The sequence below is a fragment of the Orbicella faveolata genome, unplaced genomic scaffold (assembly GCF_042242905.1).
Source record: "Orbicella faveolata isolate gen_17 unplaced genomic scaffold, um_ofav_v1 contig_12, whole genome shotgun sequence".
Lineage (NCBI taxonomy): Eukaryota > Metazoa > Cnidaria > Anthozoa > Scleractinia > Merulinidae > Orbicella > Orbicella faveolata.
In genome coordinates, this window is record NW_028301539.1 from 24,015,001 (window position 1) to 24,034,826 (window position 19,826).

The 19,826-nt window shown below is 39.4% G+C and overlaps 1 protein-coding gene across 4 annotated transcripts in view; it reads left to right on the forward strand.

Annotated features, from left to right (window-relative positions):
- LOC110048234 (uncharacterized) overlaps positions 1-17,293 on the forward strand; it is a 150,747-nt gene extending 133,454 nt beyond the window's left edge. For all 4 annotated transcript variants that reach the window (XM_089276911.1, XM_089276913.1, XM_089276906.1 and 1 more), the window contains 5 exons: positions 1,145-1,222; positions 1,825-1,892; positions 7,421-7,531; positions 12,186-16,296; positions 16,649-17,293. In XM_089276911.1, the coding sequence (XP_089133037.1) occupies positions 1,145-1,222; positions 1,825-1,892; positions 7,421-7,531; positions 12,186-16,274 (4,346 nt within the window). In that variant the 3' untranslated portion in view covers positions 16,275-16,296; positions 16,649-17,293. The remainder of the gene's footprint in view (positions 1-1,144; positions 1,223-1,824; positions 1,893-7,420; positions 7,532-12,185; positions 16,297-16,648) is intronic.
- The last annotated feature ends 2,533 nt before the right edge of the window (positions 17,294-19,826 follow it).

Sequence of the window (19,826 nt, forward strand, 5' to 3'; positions counted from 1 at the left end):
GGGAAACTAACTTCCCGGGAAAAACTATCAGTCCATAGAAATAAATAATTAATTGTCTTTTATGTTCACTGGTAAATTTTCTGCTATTTTCTGAATTTCCGCTTTGCTTTTTTTTATGCCGAGTTTCTACTTCTTTGGGTAAAATTAAACTTGTATGTGTAAATTAAATACAATTCTGCATGCCAAATATTAAACTGCAAAAACGTGACAAAGTCGTTAAAATAAAAGAATTGTGTTCTCTTTACAATCTCAAACCTCTTTGCGCTCGATTGTTGTTTTACTGTATCGTAGCTCATCACAGTTTTCAGCCTGAAAACTACTTATTCGCGCTATTTTCAAACAGAAATCCACACAGAAGCGTATAAACTCTTTTACTTTATCTAAAAGAATGAAATAGGAAGTTGCGTTTCATTAGCTACTTCACTGAACGGGCACTATAGATTGATATTCACCAATGGCTAAATCACCGTCTGATAGTGTCCACGCAAGATCATATTGCGTGATCAGTTTTGGCCAACGCCACCAGACAGTGCCCCCACCCCTCCCTGGGACGAGAAATGTCGCGTCCGTGTTCAGTTTTAGCGAATCAGAATGAGAAAATTTAGCGGTGAGCCAAGAGAAATGCTAAGTGATGATGCTGCATAAACAATATATGTTAATTGTACTTGAAATGTCCCTACTATCGATCTAAGACTACCTTTGACAAAGGTTGCAATTCAGCTCCCTTCTCGTGATGGTAATCCAGAACCTTATTGGTCTGCTGTTTGGTTTGTCTTGTTTTATTCCCTTCAGATCTATTTTATTCTGCTGTGTTGGCGAAGAATCGTTCAAGTTTTACTCTTTCTCAGTACTAAACCTGATTTAAACGCAACAGTTTTATTTCCTACTGCCCGGTCGTTTGTTCCCATCCCCCGATGACTCCCCATAACGTGCCCCCAAGGAGGTTTGAGTTATCGGGAGTCATCCGTATTTCAAGGATCGGAACAGATCCGTTGCGTGCCACTAAGTTGAGAGGGGTCTGAGCATTGAAAGAAGACACGCACATTGCATATCTCTACAACCTCGTGACCTCTTATCGTTTTCACTTTTTCGCTACTTCTTCGTCTGCTGTGCATGAAATGTTTTTTTCAATTCTGTTACTCAGGGAATATCCACGAGGCCCGGAATGATGCAACGGCTGCCGTCAATTTGGAACCAACTTCGATTAAGGCCATAGAAACAGGTAAAATCCTTGACTTAACTGATTTATAACATGAATTTTATAATAACTGCAGAACTTATCGCGCGCTCGTTGGCTAATTTTCGTTGTCAAGAAGCAAACAGACGCCTGAATTTATACCTTATGCGATGTTGATGCGACGAGCAAAAGCGGCTGAGCGGACAATTTGACAATTTATTATTGTAAAAAAACAAATTGACGCCAGTTTTTCATGCGTCTGTCCTGTCATTGACAATAAATTTCGTCATAACATTGTCAAAGTAGCTAGTCTGTGGATCCACTCGCCTATCACCTCGTGGATCCACAGCTATTTTGACAATGTTATGATGAAATTCATGATCGATAATAGGGTAGACGCATGAAAGACGGGCTTCAATTTGTTAAATGGAAAGCAGCTTTCGTATCGAATTCTTCAAATACAAATGACATTAATATCTTTTCAGCAATATTCCCTCGCATGAGCCTCCATTTCAAGCTATTTCGAGTTCAATACCAAATTACGAATATGGCTTTTTACAAGAATAAATCTGGTTTTGGATGTTTCCACCTGTGCATTAATATTGTAGATAATATTTTGGGACCTGATATTAAATTATTTGTTGCAGGTGCAAGTGCTTGTGAGCACCTACAGTGTTATCGAGACGCCATGTCGTGGTGTGAGAAGGGATTGGCAGTATCCTTTATAATATCAATTATTCATGTTCTTTGCCAGCTGTAAAAGGAACTATCATGTTACCTATAGCGATTCCAGCGAAAGTTGTTAAGAGGTAAATTACAAAAAGCTGTGTTGTCTCTGCCTTATATATATGCCGCTAAAATCCCGCTAAACATAATAAGGCGTCAAGAAGTCTTATAGTTGTGGTTATGGTAGCTTCAGGCTATTAACAAAAGTCACAATGATTTCAAAGTAAATTGTAATTGCAAAAACCGAAGGCTTCTATCAAACCCCTTCTGCACTGTACAGTCTTGAAAGAATGAGTTGTTACGTCAAGGGGCAACTTGATTGAGATTCTCATCAGGAGAAACGAAAAGCCATCTCCGACTTAAAGGAAGAATAGTTTTAGGAAATAATATAGAGTTTGAAAGCCAATTTTTATACGCTCAGTTGCTTGGCAACCCAGAGAACAACTTAGAGATTATATTGTGTAATTGTAACAAAAGTGAAATGTTGCTTTCTCGAAAATTATTAATCTACACACTATTTCTAGGCTGCCTTTTCTTCAGATCAACAAAGCCGCCATTTTTCTAAAGGTTTACCAAGATGACTTTGCTGTGATTTTTTTCTCACACTGACTTTCACGTGAGGTCAAATCCCTTTGTACTCCAACGTGCCAAATTTTCATTCAAATTTCCTACAAAAAATATCCTTTGATTCTTACAGTCTCGAAATAAGTCACTCATTGGATAACTATGCCGTGCACAGCATTCTTCGCCTGCTAAGTGCGCTAGTTTACATTAATTCCTACCCGCCCACGTTACTTGCCAATTTCAGTTTATTACATAGCAATTGATAGATTAGTGTTTCGTAAAGATATCTATGTTGTTTACTAGCTGGGAGGTCCGTATAGTGAATCAAAGGCCCTATGCCTGGGCTGTCTCGTGTCACTTGTGCGAAGAAATCCACTGCCAAACCAAACAAGTATAGTGCAAGCGTAACACTAGATCAACTAGACAGGATACATTTTCACCTCCGTTAATGTTACGGATAAAATTTGACAAGGGCCGATTCGACCCTTATTGTTAACAGTAGCGCATTTAGGGAGGGGGACGGGAGGCCCGCCCCCACCCACCCCCCCCCACCTTATTTTGGGTAAAAAAAGAGTCGCAGAAGGAAGAAAACCCGGCAGGGCAAGCAAGAAAAACAAAAACGAGTCCCCCCCCCCCCCCCTTAGCTCAAAGTCTGGATATTGCCCCCTGCCCCCCCCCCCCCTTTAGCTCAAGGTCTGCATCCGCCACTGCTGTTAATTAACTTTTGTAAGTATGGATTATGCAATAGTTTTAAATCGGCTCATTGCAATCCCTAGATTTTCCATGTCTTCCATTTCAGGAATGTTCACGCGGCTCTGTGTTTAAGACAATTTAAGCTTAAATCTGTTGTTTGTTGTTATATTTCATGGATTGAAATTATACTAATATCAGAAGAATCGAAAACCAGTCAACGAGAATAAGTTCCGGGTCAGAATTCGCGTATTGCTTCAAAGTTTAGACTGTGTACATCAGGATGTACACGGGCTACTCCCATGCTAAGCCTGAAATGTAAAATAAGAGATATGCAAACGTTACACTTTCGGAAGCATTACGAAGCCAATTCGGTCTGACCTGATGCCCTGATCTGACCATGGTGGTATATATACAGGGAGATATTGATCACAAACCTAACAATTAATTTTTTGTCAGTTAAATCGGTCTGCTTATTCGCAGAAAATGCACCTTAGAAGTTAGTTTTTTAATCCACTCACTGTCATCTTTAGATTTTTTTTTGCGTGACTGAAATCCGTCACTTCAGCATTTTCAGCCTCTTATTTGTTGTCAAATTTGATTTAAGCGCATGTTAGTTGCGTGAACCAAGGGCTCGGACACTAACAAAATAAAACGCTAAAAACGGCCTGTCAAAAATAGCTACAAACTTTTGAGTAGTCTCCACGCTCTTCATCCCAGTCCCCGCGAAAAATCAATAAGGAAAGTGTCTTAAACCTGTACAGCGTGGCTGAAACTCGTATTTCCAAAATCAATAGGCGAATCTTTGCGACGTCATTGTTTACATTTTTCGTCATTAACATACGACTTTCCGCATAGAAGGCATCATGCTAGACACGATTTTACTACAGAAACTTTAAGAGCTTGTGAAACTTAGTAAGTGGTGAAATTTCTGGCTCTTTGGGTGTAATATTCGAGGAGAAATTGGCTTTCAAAAACATCAAAATTTCTGTGTGGCAAAAGCGCTAATGAGCCCATACATTCTTTGTAAAATTTTGAGCTTTTACGTGTAAACCCTCGTCGCACAAAAAGTATTCAATACATCGCGTATTCAATACATTCCTTGGGACAGATAATGGTGCTGTGCCCTTTCAATATTAAGTATTAATCTCTTTGTAGCTCCATCAGAAACTGTATCGCTTATGGTAATGAGGCAAATATTGTAAACAAAGATTCTCCTGTAGCACCAAATGTCGTCAATTGACCAATTGTCCACGTGACTAAAGTCACGCGGACACGAGGATATGGAGGCGAGCGAGGTCTTGAAAATGCTTAAATTTTGTGCAAAGTTTGAAGTTGTACTACGAAAACAATTTCTGTCAGTTGTTGGGAATCACTTGAAATCAGGCTTTTACACCGTAAATTAAATAGTAGAAAGCGAGGAAATTCATTAAGTGCATTCAACAGAAACTCTCTCAAATACACCAACGATCAGAGAGGTAGCCTCGACTGAAATTGACCCGTTTTTTAGTGAAAATAATAGGTCAAGGAAAACACAAGATGATGCACCATCACAGTGCCGACCTACAAACAACAAAACAACTCTCACAAATAAAGCACTTGTTTGAATTTACTTACCGTGACTTTCCTCGCCACTTTTAAGTGAATAGAGATAACATTGCAACGGCGGATCCAGATCTTGAGCTAAGGGGGGACCCAGGTTTTGTTTTGATTGCCTTGCCGGCTTTTCTTCTTTCTGTGATTTCTTCTTTTTTACCCAAAATAAGGGGGGCCCAGGCCCTAGATCCACCACTGCCTTGTGTCGATAAATCGTCGATGGAAGTGTACAAAAGGGCAAAGGTTGACGATTACATTTAGTTCACTCACGAAAATTGATCAACACGACGATAACACCCGATATGAAGACGTTACCGAGACCAAAGTTAGAGATAGGAAAATCCGGACCTGGCTAAAAAATCAATCAGATTGTAGGATTCGTTACCGTGCCCTCTTGATATCAATAATACTAGTAATAATCATGGATTAGCTGAGTGCGTTCGAGTCAATACAGTTAAAACCTTTGGATACTGTCTTCAGAATTAATATTACTCTCGAGGTCCGATTTATTTTTGTTGATTTTCATGACGAACACATATTTTGAATAATAGTGTTCACTTCTACACCAAAAGAACAGTTAATTGTAATACTTACACAAATTGATGATAAATGAGGTGTTTGGCACACTGTTCATAAACTGGTATGTAAAACTAGCACACACACAAGATCAGGTTTTAAGTCGACGTCGCTTATTTAAAGTTGTATAAATAAAGAGCTAAAATATTTAAAAAATATCAACAAAAAGAACTCGACCTGATGCGTAAAACTGATTACAAAACAAGAAATTATATTACTTCATTGCCGTGCGACAAAATGCCCAACAGAAGCCGGGAAAACTGAATAGGGGAAATAAGTTTTAACTCATTGACTTCAGAGGACAAAACGAAAAGTTTCCATTATTGCATTATATATAACGGCCAACATTTGAGAAAACAAAGGAAAATAAAAGCGAAAGACACGAGTAAAAATCAATTTGAAAACAAGAAATGAAATAATTTCTTCGCCGCGTGACGAAACATTACAGCGCTGCGAATGAAAGATGAAAGTTGTAAATCAAAAACGCGACAAAAACAAGCCAATATTTCAGATCAATCGTATTTCAACCGTATTAAATTAGTGACCACTTAGTTCTTTTTTCAGCAGTTCTGTGATAGCTGTAGAAGGCTCCAAAAAATATATCTGAATGAAACCGAATAAACTAAACAAACCGCGTGGAGGTCGCCGTAAGTTAAATATGCAGCAATCCAGCGTGCAACAAGTTTCTGTTCACTTTTAAATCCTAAATTACTAAATTCATAAATACACGGAACCAATTGAAAAGAAATGCAAAAGGAAGCTCAATAACAATGAATTTTTATTCACCCGAGGTGAAGAAACCTATGTAAAAGCAAAAAATGTTCAAAATTTTCGCTAACGCGCTTCACTGCACAGCAGCATGTTCAAATTAATTCTTCACACTAAAGCGAAAGCTTGAGTTTTTGCCGACGACGTCTCCGACTGTTTCATTCATTTTATCGGCCGTGGCGTTAGCAATCGTTCCAAAAGTTAAATTCAACTTCGAAGTGATACATATGGGTTATTGACCAAGTGTGAGGTCAAGATAGCTGGATATTGGCCAAGTTCTTTTTTGCGTGTTTATGGACTGAGACGGAGTCGAGGTCCATAACCTCGCAAAAAAAAGAACGAGGTCAATATCCAGTTATCTTGACCGAACAAGCTTGGTCAATAAAGGATTTACTATATGGCTTTCGGGGAAATTTTTCTTGCGGGACACGGCGGGTAGTCCCGAACGGGCAAGATAGCTCCATCTTGCCCGCTCGGGTAGTCAATCACAGCGCAGGATTTGATTCATCTTGCCCGCTCACAGAGCTGGCCATACAATAATGTATATTACTATTTTTGTTTTCTAAAGTCTGGGAAACCGCTTTACCTCCGCGATCGATATTCAGAACTTAACTCACTTGAAAACGTACAACCGATCGTTATGGTTTGAGGACTCTGTACTCGTTGATCTTCCATTCTGAGGCCACCTGAACATCGATTTGTAATTTTCCTTTCTATTTTAAATCTCAAAGCAAAAATTTCTCCATGTTATGAATGAAAACAAGACCTTTGAATTGTAGATTTGACACGCAACGCGCCATTACCAGTTCCCGGCGGCCAAAAAAGTCTCACATGAGATCGAGACCATTTGTACCACGCAGCCAGCCAGGCAGGCAGCCAGCCAGCCAGCCACTCCAAGATGACGTCCAAACCCTGAAATCATATGGCATCGACCGCGATCGATAACCGCGGGACATTTTAAATCCCCTGGGAATACTATGCGCTCTCCTTCGTCGAACGCAATAAATAATATGAACATAAATAGAAGTTATTAAACGAATTTCTTAGTATATATAACAACTTGGACGTGAAAATATGCTCGGATATTTGTCCACGGACATTATCTGCTCCGAGAAGCTATTATATAGTGTCCTTTGACAAATATCCGAGCATATTGTCGCGCCTAATGTAGGCTATTGTGTTTATTATCCTTCAAATATTTTTCGTAATACGCGCAGTCTTGAAAATTGGGGAACATTACTCGGATATTTCCCAAGCTGGGAGAATGTTCAGTCACTTGACCCGTTATATTTTAATTATGTCATGTGCCTTAACCCTAAGCAGATTGACAGGACTAACAAGGCATTACTAGATTTACGAGCCAGGTGTGTTGGAGATCGAGTTAAGTTACAAGAAGCAAAGAGCAATCCCGAAACTCTCTCCGTGAAGGGCCAGGTAAGTAATGCTAGAGGAAGATATCTTCTCGGCTTTAAAGGGGAGATTAAATAATGCCGGACTTGATATATGTTGTACAAGAAACCTCTTGTACGGAAACGTGCAATGAGATATACTTCTATTACTCATTATAAAATAACTGAGATACTACGCACGCTCTGATTGGTCAATAGAGTTGCTAAACCTATGTTCTATTGTACCGGTAAACAACGGTTTTCGATCTATGGCAGCTCTACGCGGGAACTAGACAACTCGGAACTCTAGCGATAACAAATGTAATAAACTGTTTTACCTTTCGCTGGCTGAGATATCAATAACACGACTATCTTTTCATTCAACATATACACGGAAATTTGCAGGGAAAAACAGGACCAGAAGTTGGTCATATAAAGCTTTATCTTTTTTTCCACGGCAAAACTTTTACGCCGACTTCGGTTACGCTTGAGATTAAAATTACGGACGTTTTAAATCCCTATTTCGGCGCTTTCCACGGTCTGTCATCTGGGCTTGACTGATCAATTTGGGTTGTCAAAAAAACAGGGAAAAGATTTTTTTCTATCAGAAATTTTGAGTTTAAACTCAATGGATGCATGCATAACACGATAAATGAATTTGACTTCCACAAGCTTAGCTTTCAAGCGATAGTTTTCATTTAGCAAAATACAGAGAGAAACACGGACTTCATAGCCTCCAGCATAAGTAAATATATTCGGAATAAATTTCGGAGGCAGCGTTTCTGTTACTAAGCTTTATTCCATTCGCAAAACTTTGGAAAGTTATCGTTTGAAATTGCGTTGAATCACTTCGCAGCACATGAAGTTTGGACTATTTGCACACTTTTCGTACAGCCTTTTACTTTCGTGATGACCGAGTCCACCGATTCCTTTGAGTTAATTAATATGCTTTTTGCCTTTCACCGCCAACCTTTTCCTTTCCTTTCTTAAAACTTTCTTAGCGTGAAATGTTTTCGTCGCTTTGCTCTGCGGATTTCGTATCCGGGGTGGAGTCTGTGCTTTCATTCTTTCAGTCGCTGTGATTGGTTTGTCGCGTCATGTCATGAATTTGATGACAATAAGCAACTTGATCACGAAAGTACAATAAATTTTCTCCTCATTGACAGACTTTTTCCATAGTTATTTCATAAAAGCAATAGACCACTCTTTCTTTGGGTTCACCGGCGCAATAAACCACTTGGGACGTTGGGGGAACACTCGAAAAGTATGTAAATCACGAGCCGTTAGGCGAGTGATTTACAAACTTTTCTCGTGTTCTCCCAACATCCCGCGTAGTTTATTGCGCCAGTAAACCAATAGAAAGAGTGGTCGATTGCTTAATTAGAATCAAAGAGCTAGCACGAGCTGTTAACGTAACAATGACTCGAGCAAAGATAATTTACAGTTCGAGAATTAAAATAAGACGAAATAGAAAACAATATCTTTTTGTCTGTATCCGTTTTCTCTATATAAACAAGCATTCTGTCACTAATGCTGTTCTCTTTATTGACTACGCTACTTAATATCTATTTTATTTTAGTAGAATTCTACTATTATACTAATGCAGATGCTGCAATCTGATTGGCTGAGCTACTCATATACTATTGTGGACGTTTCTCCGAACTTTTTGAACTTTTGATTTCGTTGAAACGTAAAGTTCAATAATGTGTAGAAAAATAATTAGAAATCGTTATTTGCGTTTATTTCAGTCGGAATTCTACTAAAAAAAACTAGATTCTTCGCTCTCGATTTCTATGAGGCGATATCTCGAGCTCATAATCTAATTGTAGAGTGCGAGTACTCTTGTAGCCTGAGGTTGTTAACAAAATGGCGGCCGCCTCTTTATCTTTTCGAAGTGTCCGTGAAAAGAACTTAGATAAAGTTTTTAACAACTTGTAGATTTATACTCAAACAATTAGATTATTCGCTCTCGATTTGTATGCGTGATAGCTGAGTGGAGCTCAGCCCTCGTCATCTAGCAAGTGATAGAAATCTCGAGCTCATGATGTGATTGTCAAATGGAAACGCAAACAGGAGAACTTATGCTTGTGCTTACATCAAATGAAAACGCACCGCTGAAAGCATAAGCATATGAATAAACATCGTCCGCAATCTTTTTTTTACTGTATCGAGGAGATAGAGAAAGGAAACTACGGCAGTTATCAATTCCGCGATACGTACGTGCTCATCTTTACGTCAATTTGCCAGCAAGAACGTGTATGAAGATGTATGAAGATCTTCGGCAACACTCCGCTCCGCATCACATTTTCACCTCTCTTCACGCTGTTTGGAAATGCGACAAGGCATGGTTTCTACTGGGAGCGACCATTGCTAATCAAACTACTTCAACACTTACAATGTTGGACAATTTAAATTAAAAATTGAGACCACCCCTTGCCCCCATTTTATTGATAGAAAAAATGGTGCGCTTCAGGTCAAGGGCCATCAGTGATTAGGGGAGAGGGGTGGTTTTATCTTTTTATTTTATCTTGTAACCAGTAGATGTATATATTACCTTACCTTGTGTTTACTATTTACAATTTTTTCACTCTTTATGTAACTATATTGTTAAACTATACAAAGGCCGCATTCAGCAAAACGAAGGCATTTTGACGTCTCTCCTCTATGTTAAGGGAGTAAAACATTAAGATTATTAATATTATAACCAGCCACTCTTATACAGAAGAAGGGTATATTGATTGGCAGCGCTCTAGAATAATTGTCAGCATAATTATATTTTTGTAATTCTAACATTAGACTTCAAACAAAGCCATCGCAATCCAAGGGCAAAATTAATATACTTTGGATTTTTTATGGATTTATTTTATTATGTTTGCTTACACTTTAAGATACTTTTGCTGCTACTTTACACTAAAACAATAACAAAAGCTACATACACTACTTACAATACAACAGAGCTATAAACACGACTTGCAGTACAAGACAGCTTCTTCCCCCTACTTTTTTTTAACAATTATTTTAAGGAGCTTTACAATCGTAACGGCGATACATGTATTTTTCAAATTGCAAATTACCCTTATCTTTAAAATGGCATATCCTTTTATCAATCTAATGCCTTTTAAAAGCATTAACAGGACAAACTGCGAAGAAGCATCATAAAAAATACCAGAAACTTGATTTTCTATTCTTAACTTGTAATTTACTTTTGTAGTAAATTCACTCCAGTCAAGATTCCTCTCATTTACCTTGTGATAATGTAGATAATATTTAGCATATAATAAACATAGATTAAATTTTCTAACATTGTTATTACCCTTCCCACACGCCATACCAAGCAATAATGCGTAGTTTGCCGGGAATATTGAGTTGTTATGCATCTCATTGAACTAGTTCAACAGCCGATTGTGAAAAGAAGTTGTTGTACTACAGTTTTGAAATGTTTCAAGAACTGAGTCAGGCTCACCACAGTAGAAACATCTATTAATGTCTGTAATTCCATAGAGACTAAGCTCTTTCTTCGTAACGACAATGCGATCAATTAGTTTAAAGTAAAATTCTCTCAGTTGATTCTCTCTACAAGTAGCCTTCACTCTATTAAAGATTTGGTTCCATGGCAAAGCCGTCGGAGCAAAGTTGCGGTCCCATTTGATTGGACCAGTGGCCTGAGGCTTCCGTTCATTGAGAAAAAGCCAATAATAGTCTTTACAGCTAAGTTTCAAGAAGTTGATGGTTAAGACCGAGGATAATTGAGATAACGTGCTGCCGAATAAAAAGTTGACATTAGGCTTAGCACGCTCCTTGGCGTTTTTCCGTAAGGCGCTCGGGAACGCAGAGATTACTTGCAAATATTTGAAAAAATTACAATTAATTCCATAACGCTGTTGGAACAGTTCAATTGGTAAAAAACTACCGTGGGCGTCAATTACATCATGCAGCGTAAAGACATCCAATTCAACGGAATTGTGGTAGAAAACGGTCCTCCCGTTAATGAGGATCTCTTTATTATTAAAGAGAATCATCTCTTGTTCATCCTGAGAGTTTTAAAGACTTGTTAGGTCCAGGAAAGAAAACAAGATATCCTTGTAGAAGGATGGTATGTCTGAATCCTTTAGAAATTTCTTATCATAGTTGGAGCATAAGAGAAAATAAAAAAAAACATATTTTATAAAATAAAATTGTGGAATAACTGACCAAGTGTCATCTTCTTCGTCATCAGTTAAGCGTCCACGTTAAGCGCAGGGACTTAATTTCAACCGCAAACCACCATCGCCATAATCCTGATATAAAACTTCTCTGTTGTTTTTATCTGGTTTGTTTTCCCATAAGAATTGGAAAGGTAGCGATTGGGTTAGAGATGCATATTTGTTTGGAGTGTCATCCATGGATGCTGAGTAAACAATTTGAGACACTCCCAAACAGAGAACGTTTATGCAAACGCCAAGCTGCAAGTTTTGTCTTAAGATTATCCACTTTCTTAGTAAAGTTCTTCCGTTCATTGCCCATACTATCATACGAAATAAAGATTCCCAAGACTTTCACCGGTTCATTGGTTCAGGCTAGACCTGTTTAACCACCAAAGCGTTGTTTTGAAACGGTATCGATACTTTCAGCTATATAAGTCCCGAATTTAGCACTTTGTACACTTTTTGGCTAAATATTCATGCTTTCGTCATTAACTGACATAAGTTTTTGTCTCATAGAAAAATACCACCAAAGATATGAAAGCTAACACAGAAGAAGGAACCTGTTACATCAACGTTGCCAAAGAAGTGGGAGACAGGGCTGGAGAAGGAAGCTCTTATGGTAATCTTGGCAACGCCTATTACCATCTGGGAGATTTCAAAAACGCCATCGAATACCATCAACTAGATCTAAACATTGCCAAAGAAGTGAGACACGGGGCTGGAGAAGGAGGGTCGTATCGTAATCTTGGCAATGCTTATCACAGTCTGGGAGATTTCAAAACAGCCATCGAGTACCATGAACGTCATCTAAAAATTGCCAAAGAAGTGGGAGACAGGGCTGGAGAAGGAAGCTCCTATGGTAATCTTGGCAATGCTTATGACAGTCTGGGAGATTTCAAAAAAGCCATCAAGTACCATGAACGTCGTCTAAACATTGCCAAAGAAGTGGGAGACAGGGCTGGAGAAGGAAGCTCCTACGGTAATCTTGGCAACGCCTATTACCATCTGGGAGATTTCAAAAAAGCCATCGAGTACCATCAACTAGATCTAAACATTGCCAAAGAAGTGGGAGACAGGGCTGGAGAAGGAGGGTCGTATGGTAATCTTGGCAATGCTTATCACAGTCTGGGAGATTTCAAAAAAGCCATCGAGTACCATGAACGTCATCTAAACATTGCCAAAGAAGTGGGAGACAGGGCTGGAGAAGGAAGCTCCTATGGTAATCTTGGCAATGCTTATCACCGTCTGGGAGATTTCAAAAAAGCCATCGAGTACCATGAACTAGATCTAAAAATTGCCAAAGAAGTGGGAGACAGGGCTGGAGAAGGAAGCTCCTACGGTAATCTTGGCAACGCCTATTACCATCTGGGAGATTTCAAAAAAGCCATCGAGTACCATCAACTAGATCTAAACATTGCCAAAGAAGTGGGAGACAGGGCTGGAGAAGGAGGGTCGTATGGTAATCTTGGCAATGCTTATCACAGTCTGGGAGATTTCAAAAAAGCCATCGAGTACCATGAACGTCATCTAAACATTGCCAAAGAAGTGGGAGACAGGGCTGGAGAAGGAAGCTCCTATGGTAATCTTGGCAATGCTTATCACCGTCTGGGAGATTTCAAAAAAGCCATCGAGTACCATGAACGTCATCTAAAAATTGTCAAAGAAGTGGGAGACAGGGCTGGAGAAGGAAGCTCCTATGGTAATCTTGGCAATGCTTATGACAGTCTGGGAGATTTCAAAAAAGCCATCGAGTACCATGAACGTCGTCTAAAAATTGCCAAAGAAGTGGGAGACAGGGCTGGAGAAGGAAGCTCCTACGGTAATCTTGGCAACGCCTATTACCATCTGGGAGATTTCAAAAAAGCCATCGAGTACCATCAACTAGATCTAAACATTGCCAAAGAAGTGGGAGACAGGGCTGGAGAAGGAGGGTCGTATGGTAATCTTGGCAATGCTTATCACAGTCTGGGAGATTTCAAAAAAGCCATTGAGTACCATGAACGTCATCTAAACATTGCCAAAAAAGTGGGAGACAGGGCTGGAGAAGGAACCTCCTATGGTAATCTTGGCAATGCTTATCACCGTCTGGGAGATTTCAAAAAAGCCATCGAGTACCATGAACGTCATCTAAAAATTGCCAAAGAAGTGGGAGACAGGGCTGGAGAAGGAAGCTCCTATGGTAATCTTGGCAATGCTTATGACAGTCTGGGAGATTTCAAAAAAGCCATCGAGTACCATGAACGTCATCTAAACATTGCCAAAGAAGTGGGAGACAGGGCTGGAGAAGGAGGGTCGTATGGTAATCTTGGCAATTCTTATGACAGTCTGGGAGATTTCAAAACAGCTATCGAGTACCATGAACTAGATCTAAAAATTGCCAAAGAAGTGGGAGACAAGGCTGGAGAAGGAAGGTCGTATGGTAATCTTGGCAATGCTTATCACAGTCTGGGAGATTTCAAAAAAGCCGTCAAGTACCATGAACTAGATCTAAAAATTGCCAAAGAAGTGGGAGACACGGCTGGAGAAGGAACTTGCTATGGTAATCTTGGCAATGCTTATGGGCGTCTGGGAGATTTCAAAAAAGCCATCGAGTACCATGATTCTCATCTAAAAATTGCCAAAGAAGTGGGAGACAGGGCTGGAGAAGGAGGGTCGTATGGTAATCTTGGCAATGCTTATCACAGTCTGGGAAATTTTAAAAAAGCCATCGAGTACCATGAACGTCATCTAGAAATTGCCAAAGAAGTGGGAGACAGGGCTGGAGAAGGACGCTCCTATGGTAATCTTGGCAATGCTCATCACCGTCTGGGAGATTTCAAAAAAGCCATCGAGTACCACGAACGTCATCTAAAAATTGTCAAAGAAGTGGGAGACAGGGCTGGAGAAGGAAGCTCCTATGCTAATCTTGGCAATTCTTATGACAGTCTGGGAGATTTCAAAAAGGTCATCGAGTATCATGAACGTCATCTAAAAATCTCCAAAGAAGTGGGAGACAGGGCTGGAGAAGGAGGGTCGTATGGTAATCTTGACAATCCTTATGACAGTCTGGGATATTTCAAAAAAGCTATCGAGTACCATGAACTAGATCTAAAAATTGCCAAAGAATTGGGAGACAGAGCTGGAGAAGCAAGTTCCTATGGTAATCTTGGTATTTGCTTTGAATCTCAATGTTCTCTGAAGAAAGCCCTTGATTGTTATCATTCTAGCGTCCGATTGTTCAATGATGTTAGGCAGAATCTGCAAGGTAAAGATGAGTGGACAATTAGCTACCGCAATGTTAATAATGTGGTCTATACCAGATTATGGCGCCTGATTTTAAAACAAGGTGACGTAGTTGAGGCTTTGTTTGCTGCTGAGCAAGGACGTGCACAAGCTCTAAGAGATCTTATGAACTCAAAGTACGAAACTAAAACACCACATACTGGGGAAAAAATGACTTGCGACACATTAAATTGTCTCCCTTCAGATACAGTCTTTATGGCAGTTCACGAAAGAGAAATAATTTTCTGGATTATTCAAAATGGAAAAGATGTTCAATTAAGAAGAAAACAAATCAGTGATAATAATTCGAAGGAAAATGCGAGCAGAGTGTTGAAGTCTTTAATTCACAATGCTCGTGAGAAAATTGGTGTCAGTAGTGGTGTGAGGTGCGAAGATCGTTCATTGGATAGGAAAAGCGGGGGACACCTGTTAAAGAAGAGGGATCAAATCATATCCCAACTAACACACTCAGATAACAATCCTTTAAGAACACTGTATGACGTTATCATTAGCCCCATCAAAGACTTGATTAATGGCAATGAACTGATATTTGTTCCCGAAGGTCCATTATGCTTGGCTCCTTATGCTGCATTCATGGATTCTAATTCAAAGTACTTAAGCGAGTCTTTCCGAATCCGGGTCATTCCGTCACTGAATAGTTTGAAACTGATCAGAGATTGTTTACCAGATTACCACAAGAAGTCTGGGGCGCTGCTTGTGGGTGATCCATGCTTAGAGCAAGTTCGTTATCATGGGTTAAGGCTAGAACAGCTGCCACTTGCAAAGAAGGAAGTACTGGTGATTGGGGAAATACTCAACACTATTCCCCTCACTGGAAAAGAGGCAACAAAAGCTCAAGTGTTGGGAAAACTCTCCTCAGTTGCTTTGGTGCACATTGCAGCACATGGTAGAATGGAAACAGGAGAAATAGCTTTGGCACCAAACCCTACGCTAGCATCCCATATCCTTGTTGAAGAAGACTTCCTGCTAAGAATGAGTGATGTGATGAGAGTTCAAATACGAGCAGGACTGGTTGTGCTAAGTTGTTGCCATAGTGGCCATGGTGAGATTAAGGCTGAGGGTGTGGTTGGCATTGCACGAGCTTTCTTGGGTGCCGGTGCTCGTTCTGTTCTTGTGTCCCTGTGGGCAATTGACGACGAAGCCACTCTGGAGTTCATGAAGAGTTTCTACCTTCACTTAGCTGAAGGAAGAAGTTCCAGTGAATCTCTGAACTGCGCCATGAGGTGTCTGAGAGAGTCTGAGAAATTTAGCGAAGTGAAGCACTGGGCTCCATTTGTACTCGTCGGTGATGATGTTACCTTGGACTTTGTTAAGGGCGATTAGATTAACTTCAATATATCTAAAGGTAATTAAGCGTTTGTTAAATGTCGAGATGATACAATCGGAAATTAAGTAATATTATTGAAGTTTCGACTTGGTGCAGTTTCCTTTGTCACGCACAAATCACAATACTTTGGCACTTCTTGAAAATCGGAGATGACCGAATTAATTTACACGATACGTAAAACGTGTTTCAAAAGTACAAACTTATTATGTAAAATACTACAATACTTGCGTTGCACGTTTGTGGTCGCCATGACGCTCTTCTTTGTTCCTGCAAAGAAATGAAATTATCAATAGCTTCAGAGAAGGTTAATAAAGTGATCCAAGGTTCCAATCAATAGAAGCTAACAGTGTTGCTTTGTCTTACCTTTTAGGTGTTTCAGTGCATCTATCAATACTGATGGGAGGACTCTTTTGATTTGTTATTACGAGACTGCTAAATACTATTAGCTTTTTTAGTGTACATAGCTAACTGGCCAACATTGAGTTTGCAGGAAAATGCTTTTCTTCTGATTATACCGCATCTGAGTCGTATCATTGTGTATCGTAAAGGCTTTTGCAAACTTAATTTTAAAAATGAATCCCGCAATATTCGAGTCTACTATTTTATCTTACAGACTTGAACATATTAGTTTATAGGACGGTTTTGAGAATCTTAGAAGTTATCACAAATTAATAGTAAATTCAGGAAATAACAACATTTTAGTCATTTCAGAAAATAAGAGTATTCAAATTAAATATTCAAAAGTGAAAAGAATAAGTATTTCTTAGAGAACGCCTAGAAGCGAATGTTTTCGGAATTTAGTGGTTGTAACATGGTTACATTGTCATGTGTCGTGTAACGTATTTTGTGCACGTTGTTTGAATTTCTATTGATATCATTTTGTGTTTTACTCTCATGCAATGATTGTGGAACTACTGAAGATAAGTAACAGTTCTAAAGGGCCTCACGTTTTCGTACCTTATAATAAAGTTAGAAGATTCAAGCTCAATAAACGGAAAAAATTGTTTAGCGTTCAGCAATTTTACTTCCTCTGTCATAACAGGTACTTTCCAAACAATTATTTGCCCTTAAAATTGCCACCAGTTACAGGCAGTTCATCAGGACTACAAGTGGTGGTATTACACATTGCTACAACACAAGTTCCTTTAGCGGTGGGTTCACCTTCTGCTGCGTATTCTTTATATTCCTCTTTGGTCTAACATCCACAATTAAATTCAAAACCGTCCTCTGTCTGGAAACTTTCCACTCCACGCACCCATTTTTCTTCCCCGCAATCCTGGGAAACGATGTTTTTGTCACAACTTTCTTGAGTATTCTGTACACGCTCCCCTTCTCCAAAGCAATCCAGGCAGTAAATGTGGGCTTCGTGTCGACGTGCCAATGGAAATAGTAAAGAGATGCGCGCTCGTTGCAATGATGCATTAATATGTATCAGTCATATGTAATAGCAATACATGCCGCCCCTGCCTATGAGAAGGATGAAAGGGAAAATATATTCTTTGCAAATCTTATATGATCAACTTTTAATGCGATCTACACACAGAAAGTCAAAAAATAAATAAATGAACAAATAAATTTGTTCTACCTCCCAACTCAAATACGTTTTCTGATTTGAGGTGAACGAATCACGTATCATGGGTCAAAACTCACTAACTCCCCAGGGAAACAACAACTTGAATTTTCGACTTGCACGTGATCAGGGCGTACGCCTTGAAACCACGGTAAATTTGTGTGCCACGCGGCGTCAAGCATAATTTTTTTGCAGTCTGGTTTTATCTTGAGTCTGAAAGTTTAACAAAACACTTAATGACTGGCCCCAACGGAAACAATGAGTTTAATTGAGGATCCAGGGATAACAAAGCTGTTTCCCCTAGGGTCAGTCATTGAATGCTTAAAATAAATAGATAAATAGAAAAAAAAATAGGTCATAATAGCAAGCTGGCTCTAAACCTACTTTAGCACCACCCGGACACCAAATACACTCGAACACACAAATGTCTTACGCTATAATGGCTTATAATCTAAGAATATTTACAAAAATATTTTTAGCCTAAAATCGGCAGAAAAGTAAGAATATTCAGCCTGGGCCGAAAAAACAATATTCTTATAACAAAAAGAGCGTAAATAAGCAACTATACTAACCTTTAATAGCCGGGACAAGTCCAAATTTATGGCTGACCAACCCAAAAACCATCAAATGCGTCATCATGTTGCTGCCTGGCAACCGAAAGGACACAGAAACTATTCGACGATTTATGACCCAAGAACGTGGACAATTATAAGATTATATCGACTAGATAGACGATGATGCGTCTCCGAGGTGTTAGCGAGTCCAATAATTGTCCCACGTCTATAAAAAAGGTTGATCGAATCTATTTGCCATTCACTTAAGGAAACAATATGGCAGACGATGCTCCTCTAACGATATTCTCTGCGCCACTAAATTACTTCTTATTCTGTCCTCCAAGCCCGTGTTAATAAAATATTGAAAGAATAAACTAAGCATTATCTTCAGTATTAGACAAAGCAGTGAGGAGGACCATTTTGGAGACGGAAATTGAAGAGAACTAGTATTTTCGAGCCGGCCTTGAACGAAGATTTAAAACACGGACGTAAGTCAAATGAGGTAGAAAACCAAAAAACTTGTACAAGTAATTACGCTTGGGTGGACTTCAATGTGAAAGGGCCAGGAAGCAGCTCTCATAACTTTTCACATAAATGGCTTGATAGCCTTTGAGAGAACAATAACTACTATAGGGGGTACTGGTTCTTTGACACCTTGTAACACAGCATGTTACAACAAGATTGCGAGACTCATCCGTAAAACCTCGCTCGAAAAATCTCGCTCGGTTTTACGGATGAGTCTCTCCATCTTGTTGTTACATGCTGTGTTTACAAGGTGTGCACAGAACCAGTACCCCCTATAGTAGTGTCGCAGTCGCAGTCGCAGTGTGTCACAGAACCAGTACCCTTTTTTTCCACAAAGCCGGGTCGCAGTCGCAGTCGCAGTGTGTCACAAAGCCGGGTAGCCGAAGTAGTAGTTTCGACAACCATTTTTTGCGCGGTTGTTGAAGAAGCGCGGTTGTCGAAAGTGCACCCAATTTTTTCGTCAACCATTTTTGATATACAAAGTGTTACAGAAATATTTCCTATTGGAGAATTATCTGCACATGTATATACGCCGCCATGGCTTCATCTGCAACTTCTGCAACTTCATCTGTAAGTTCTGAAAGTTTGCAAGAAAGTTTTCAATCCGAGCAAAGTCAGGAAGAAAAAAACATGCCCAACCCTCAAAGCCATTATAGAAAAGTTGATGAAGTACGATTCATGCCATACAGGGAAGCAAAACGAGCCTGCGTCCATCCATTAATGTGCAATCCGCAACAAGTGTTTTTTGATGCAAGCGAAGAAATCTTAGAAAGTGGTGCTGATACCGAAACTTTTATATTTCGAGATGCTATCAAACACATATTTCTCAATGGTCTTGAAAAGAACTTAACAAAAACAATAATCAGAGAAGCCAAAAGAACTTTTAGTTTTAAAAAGCC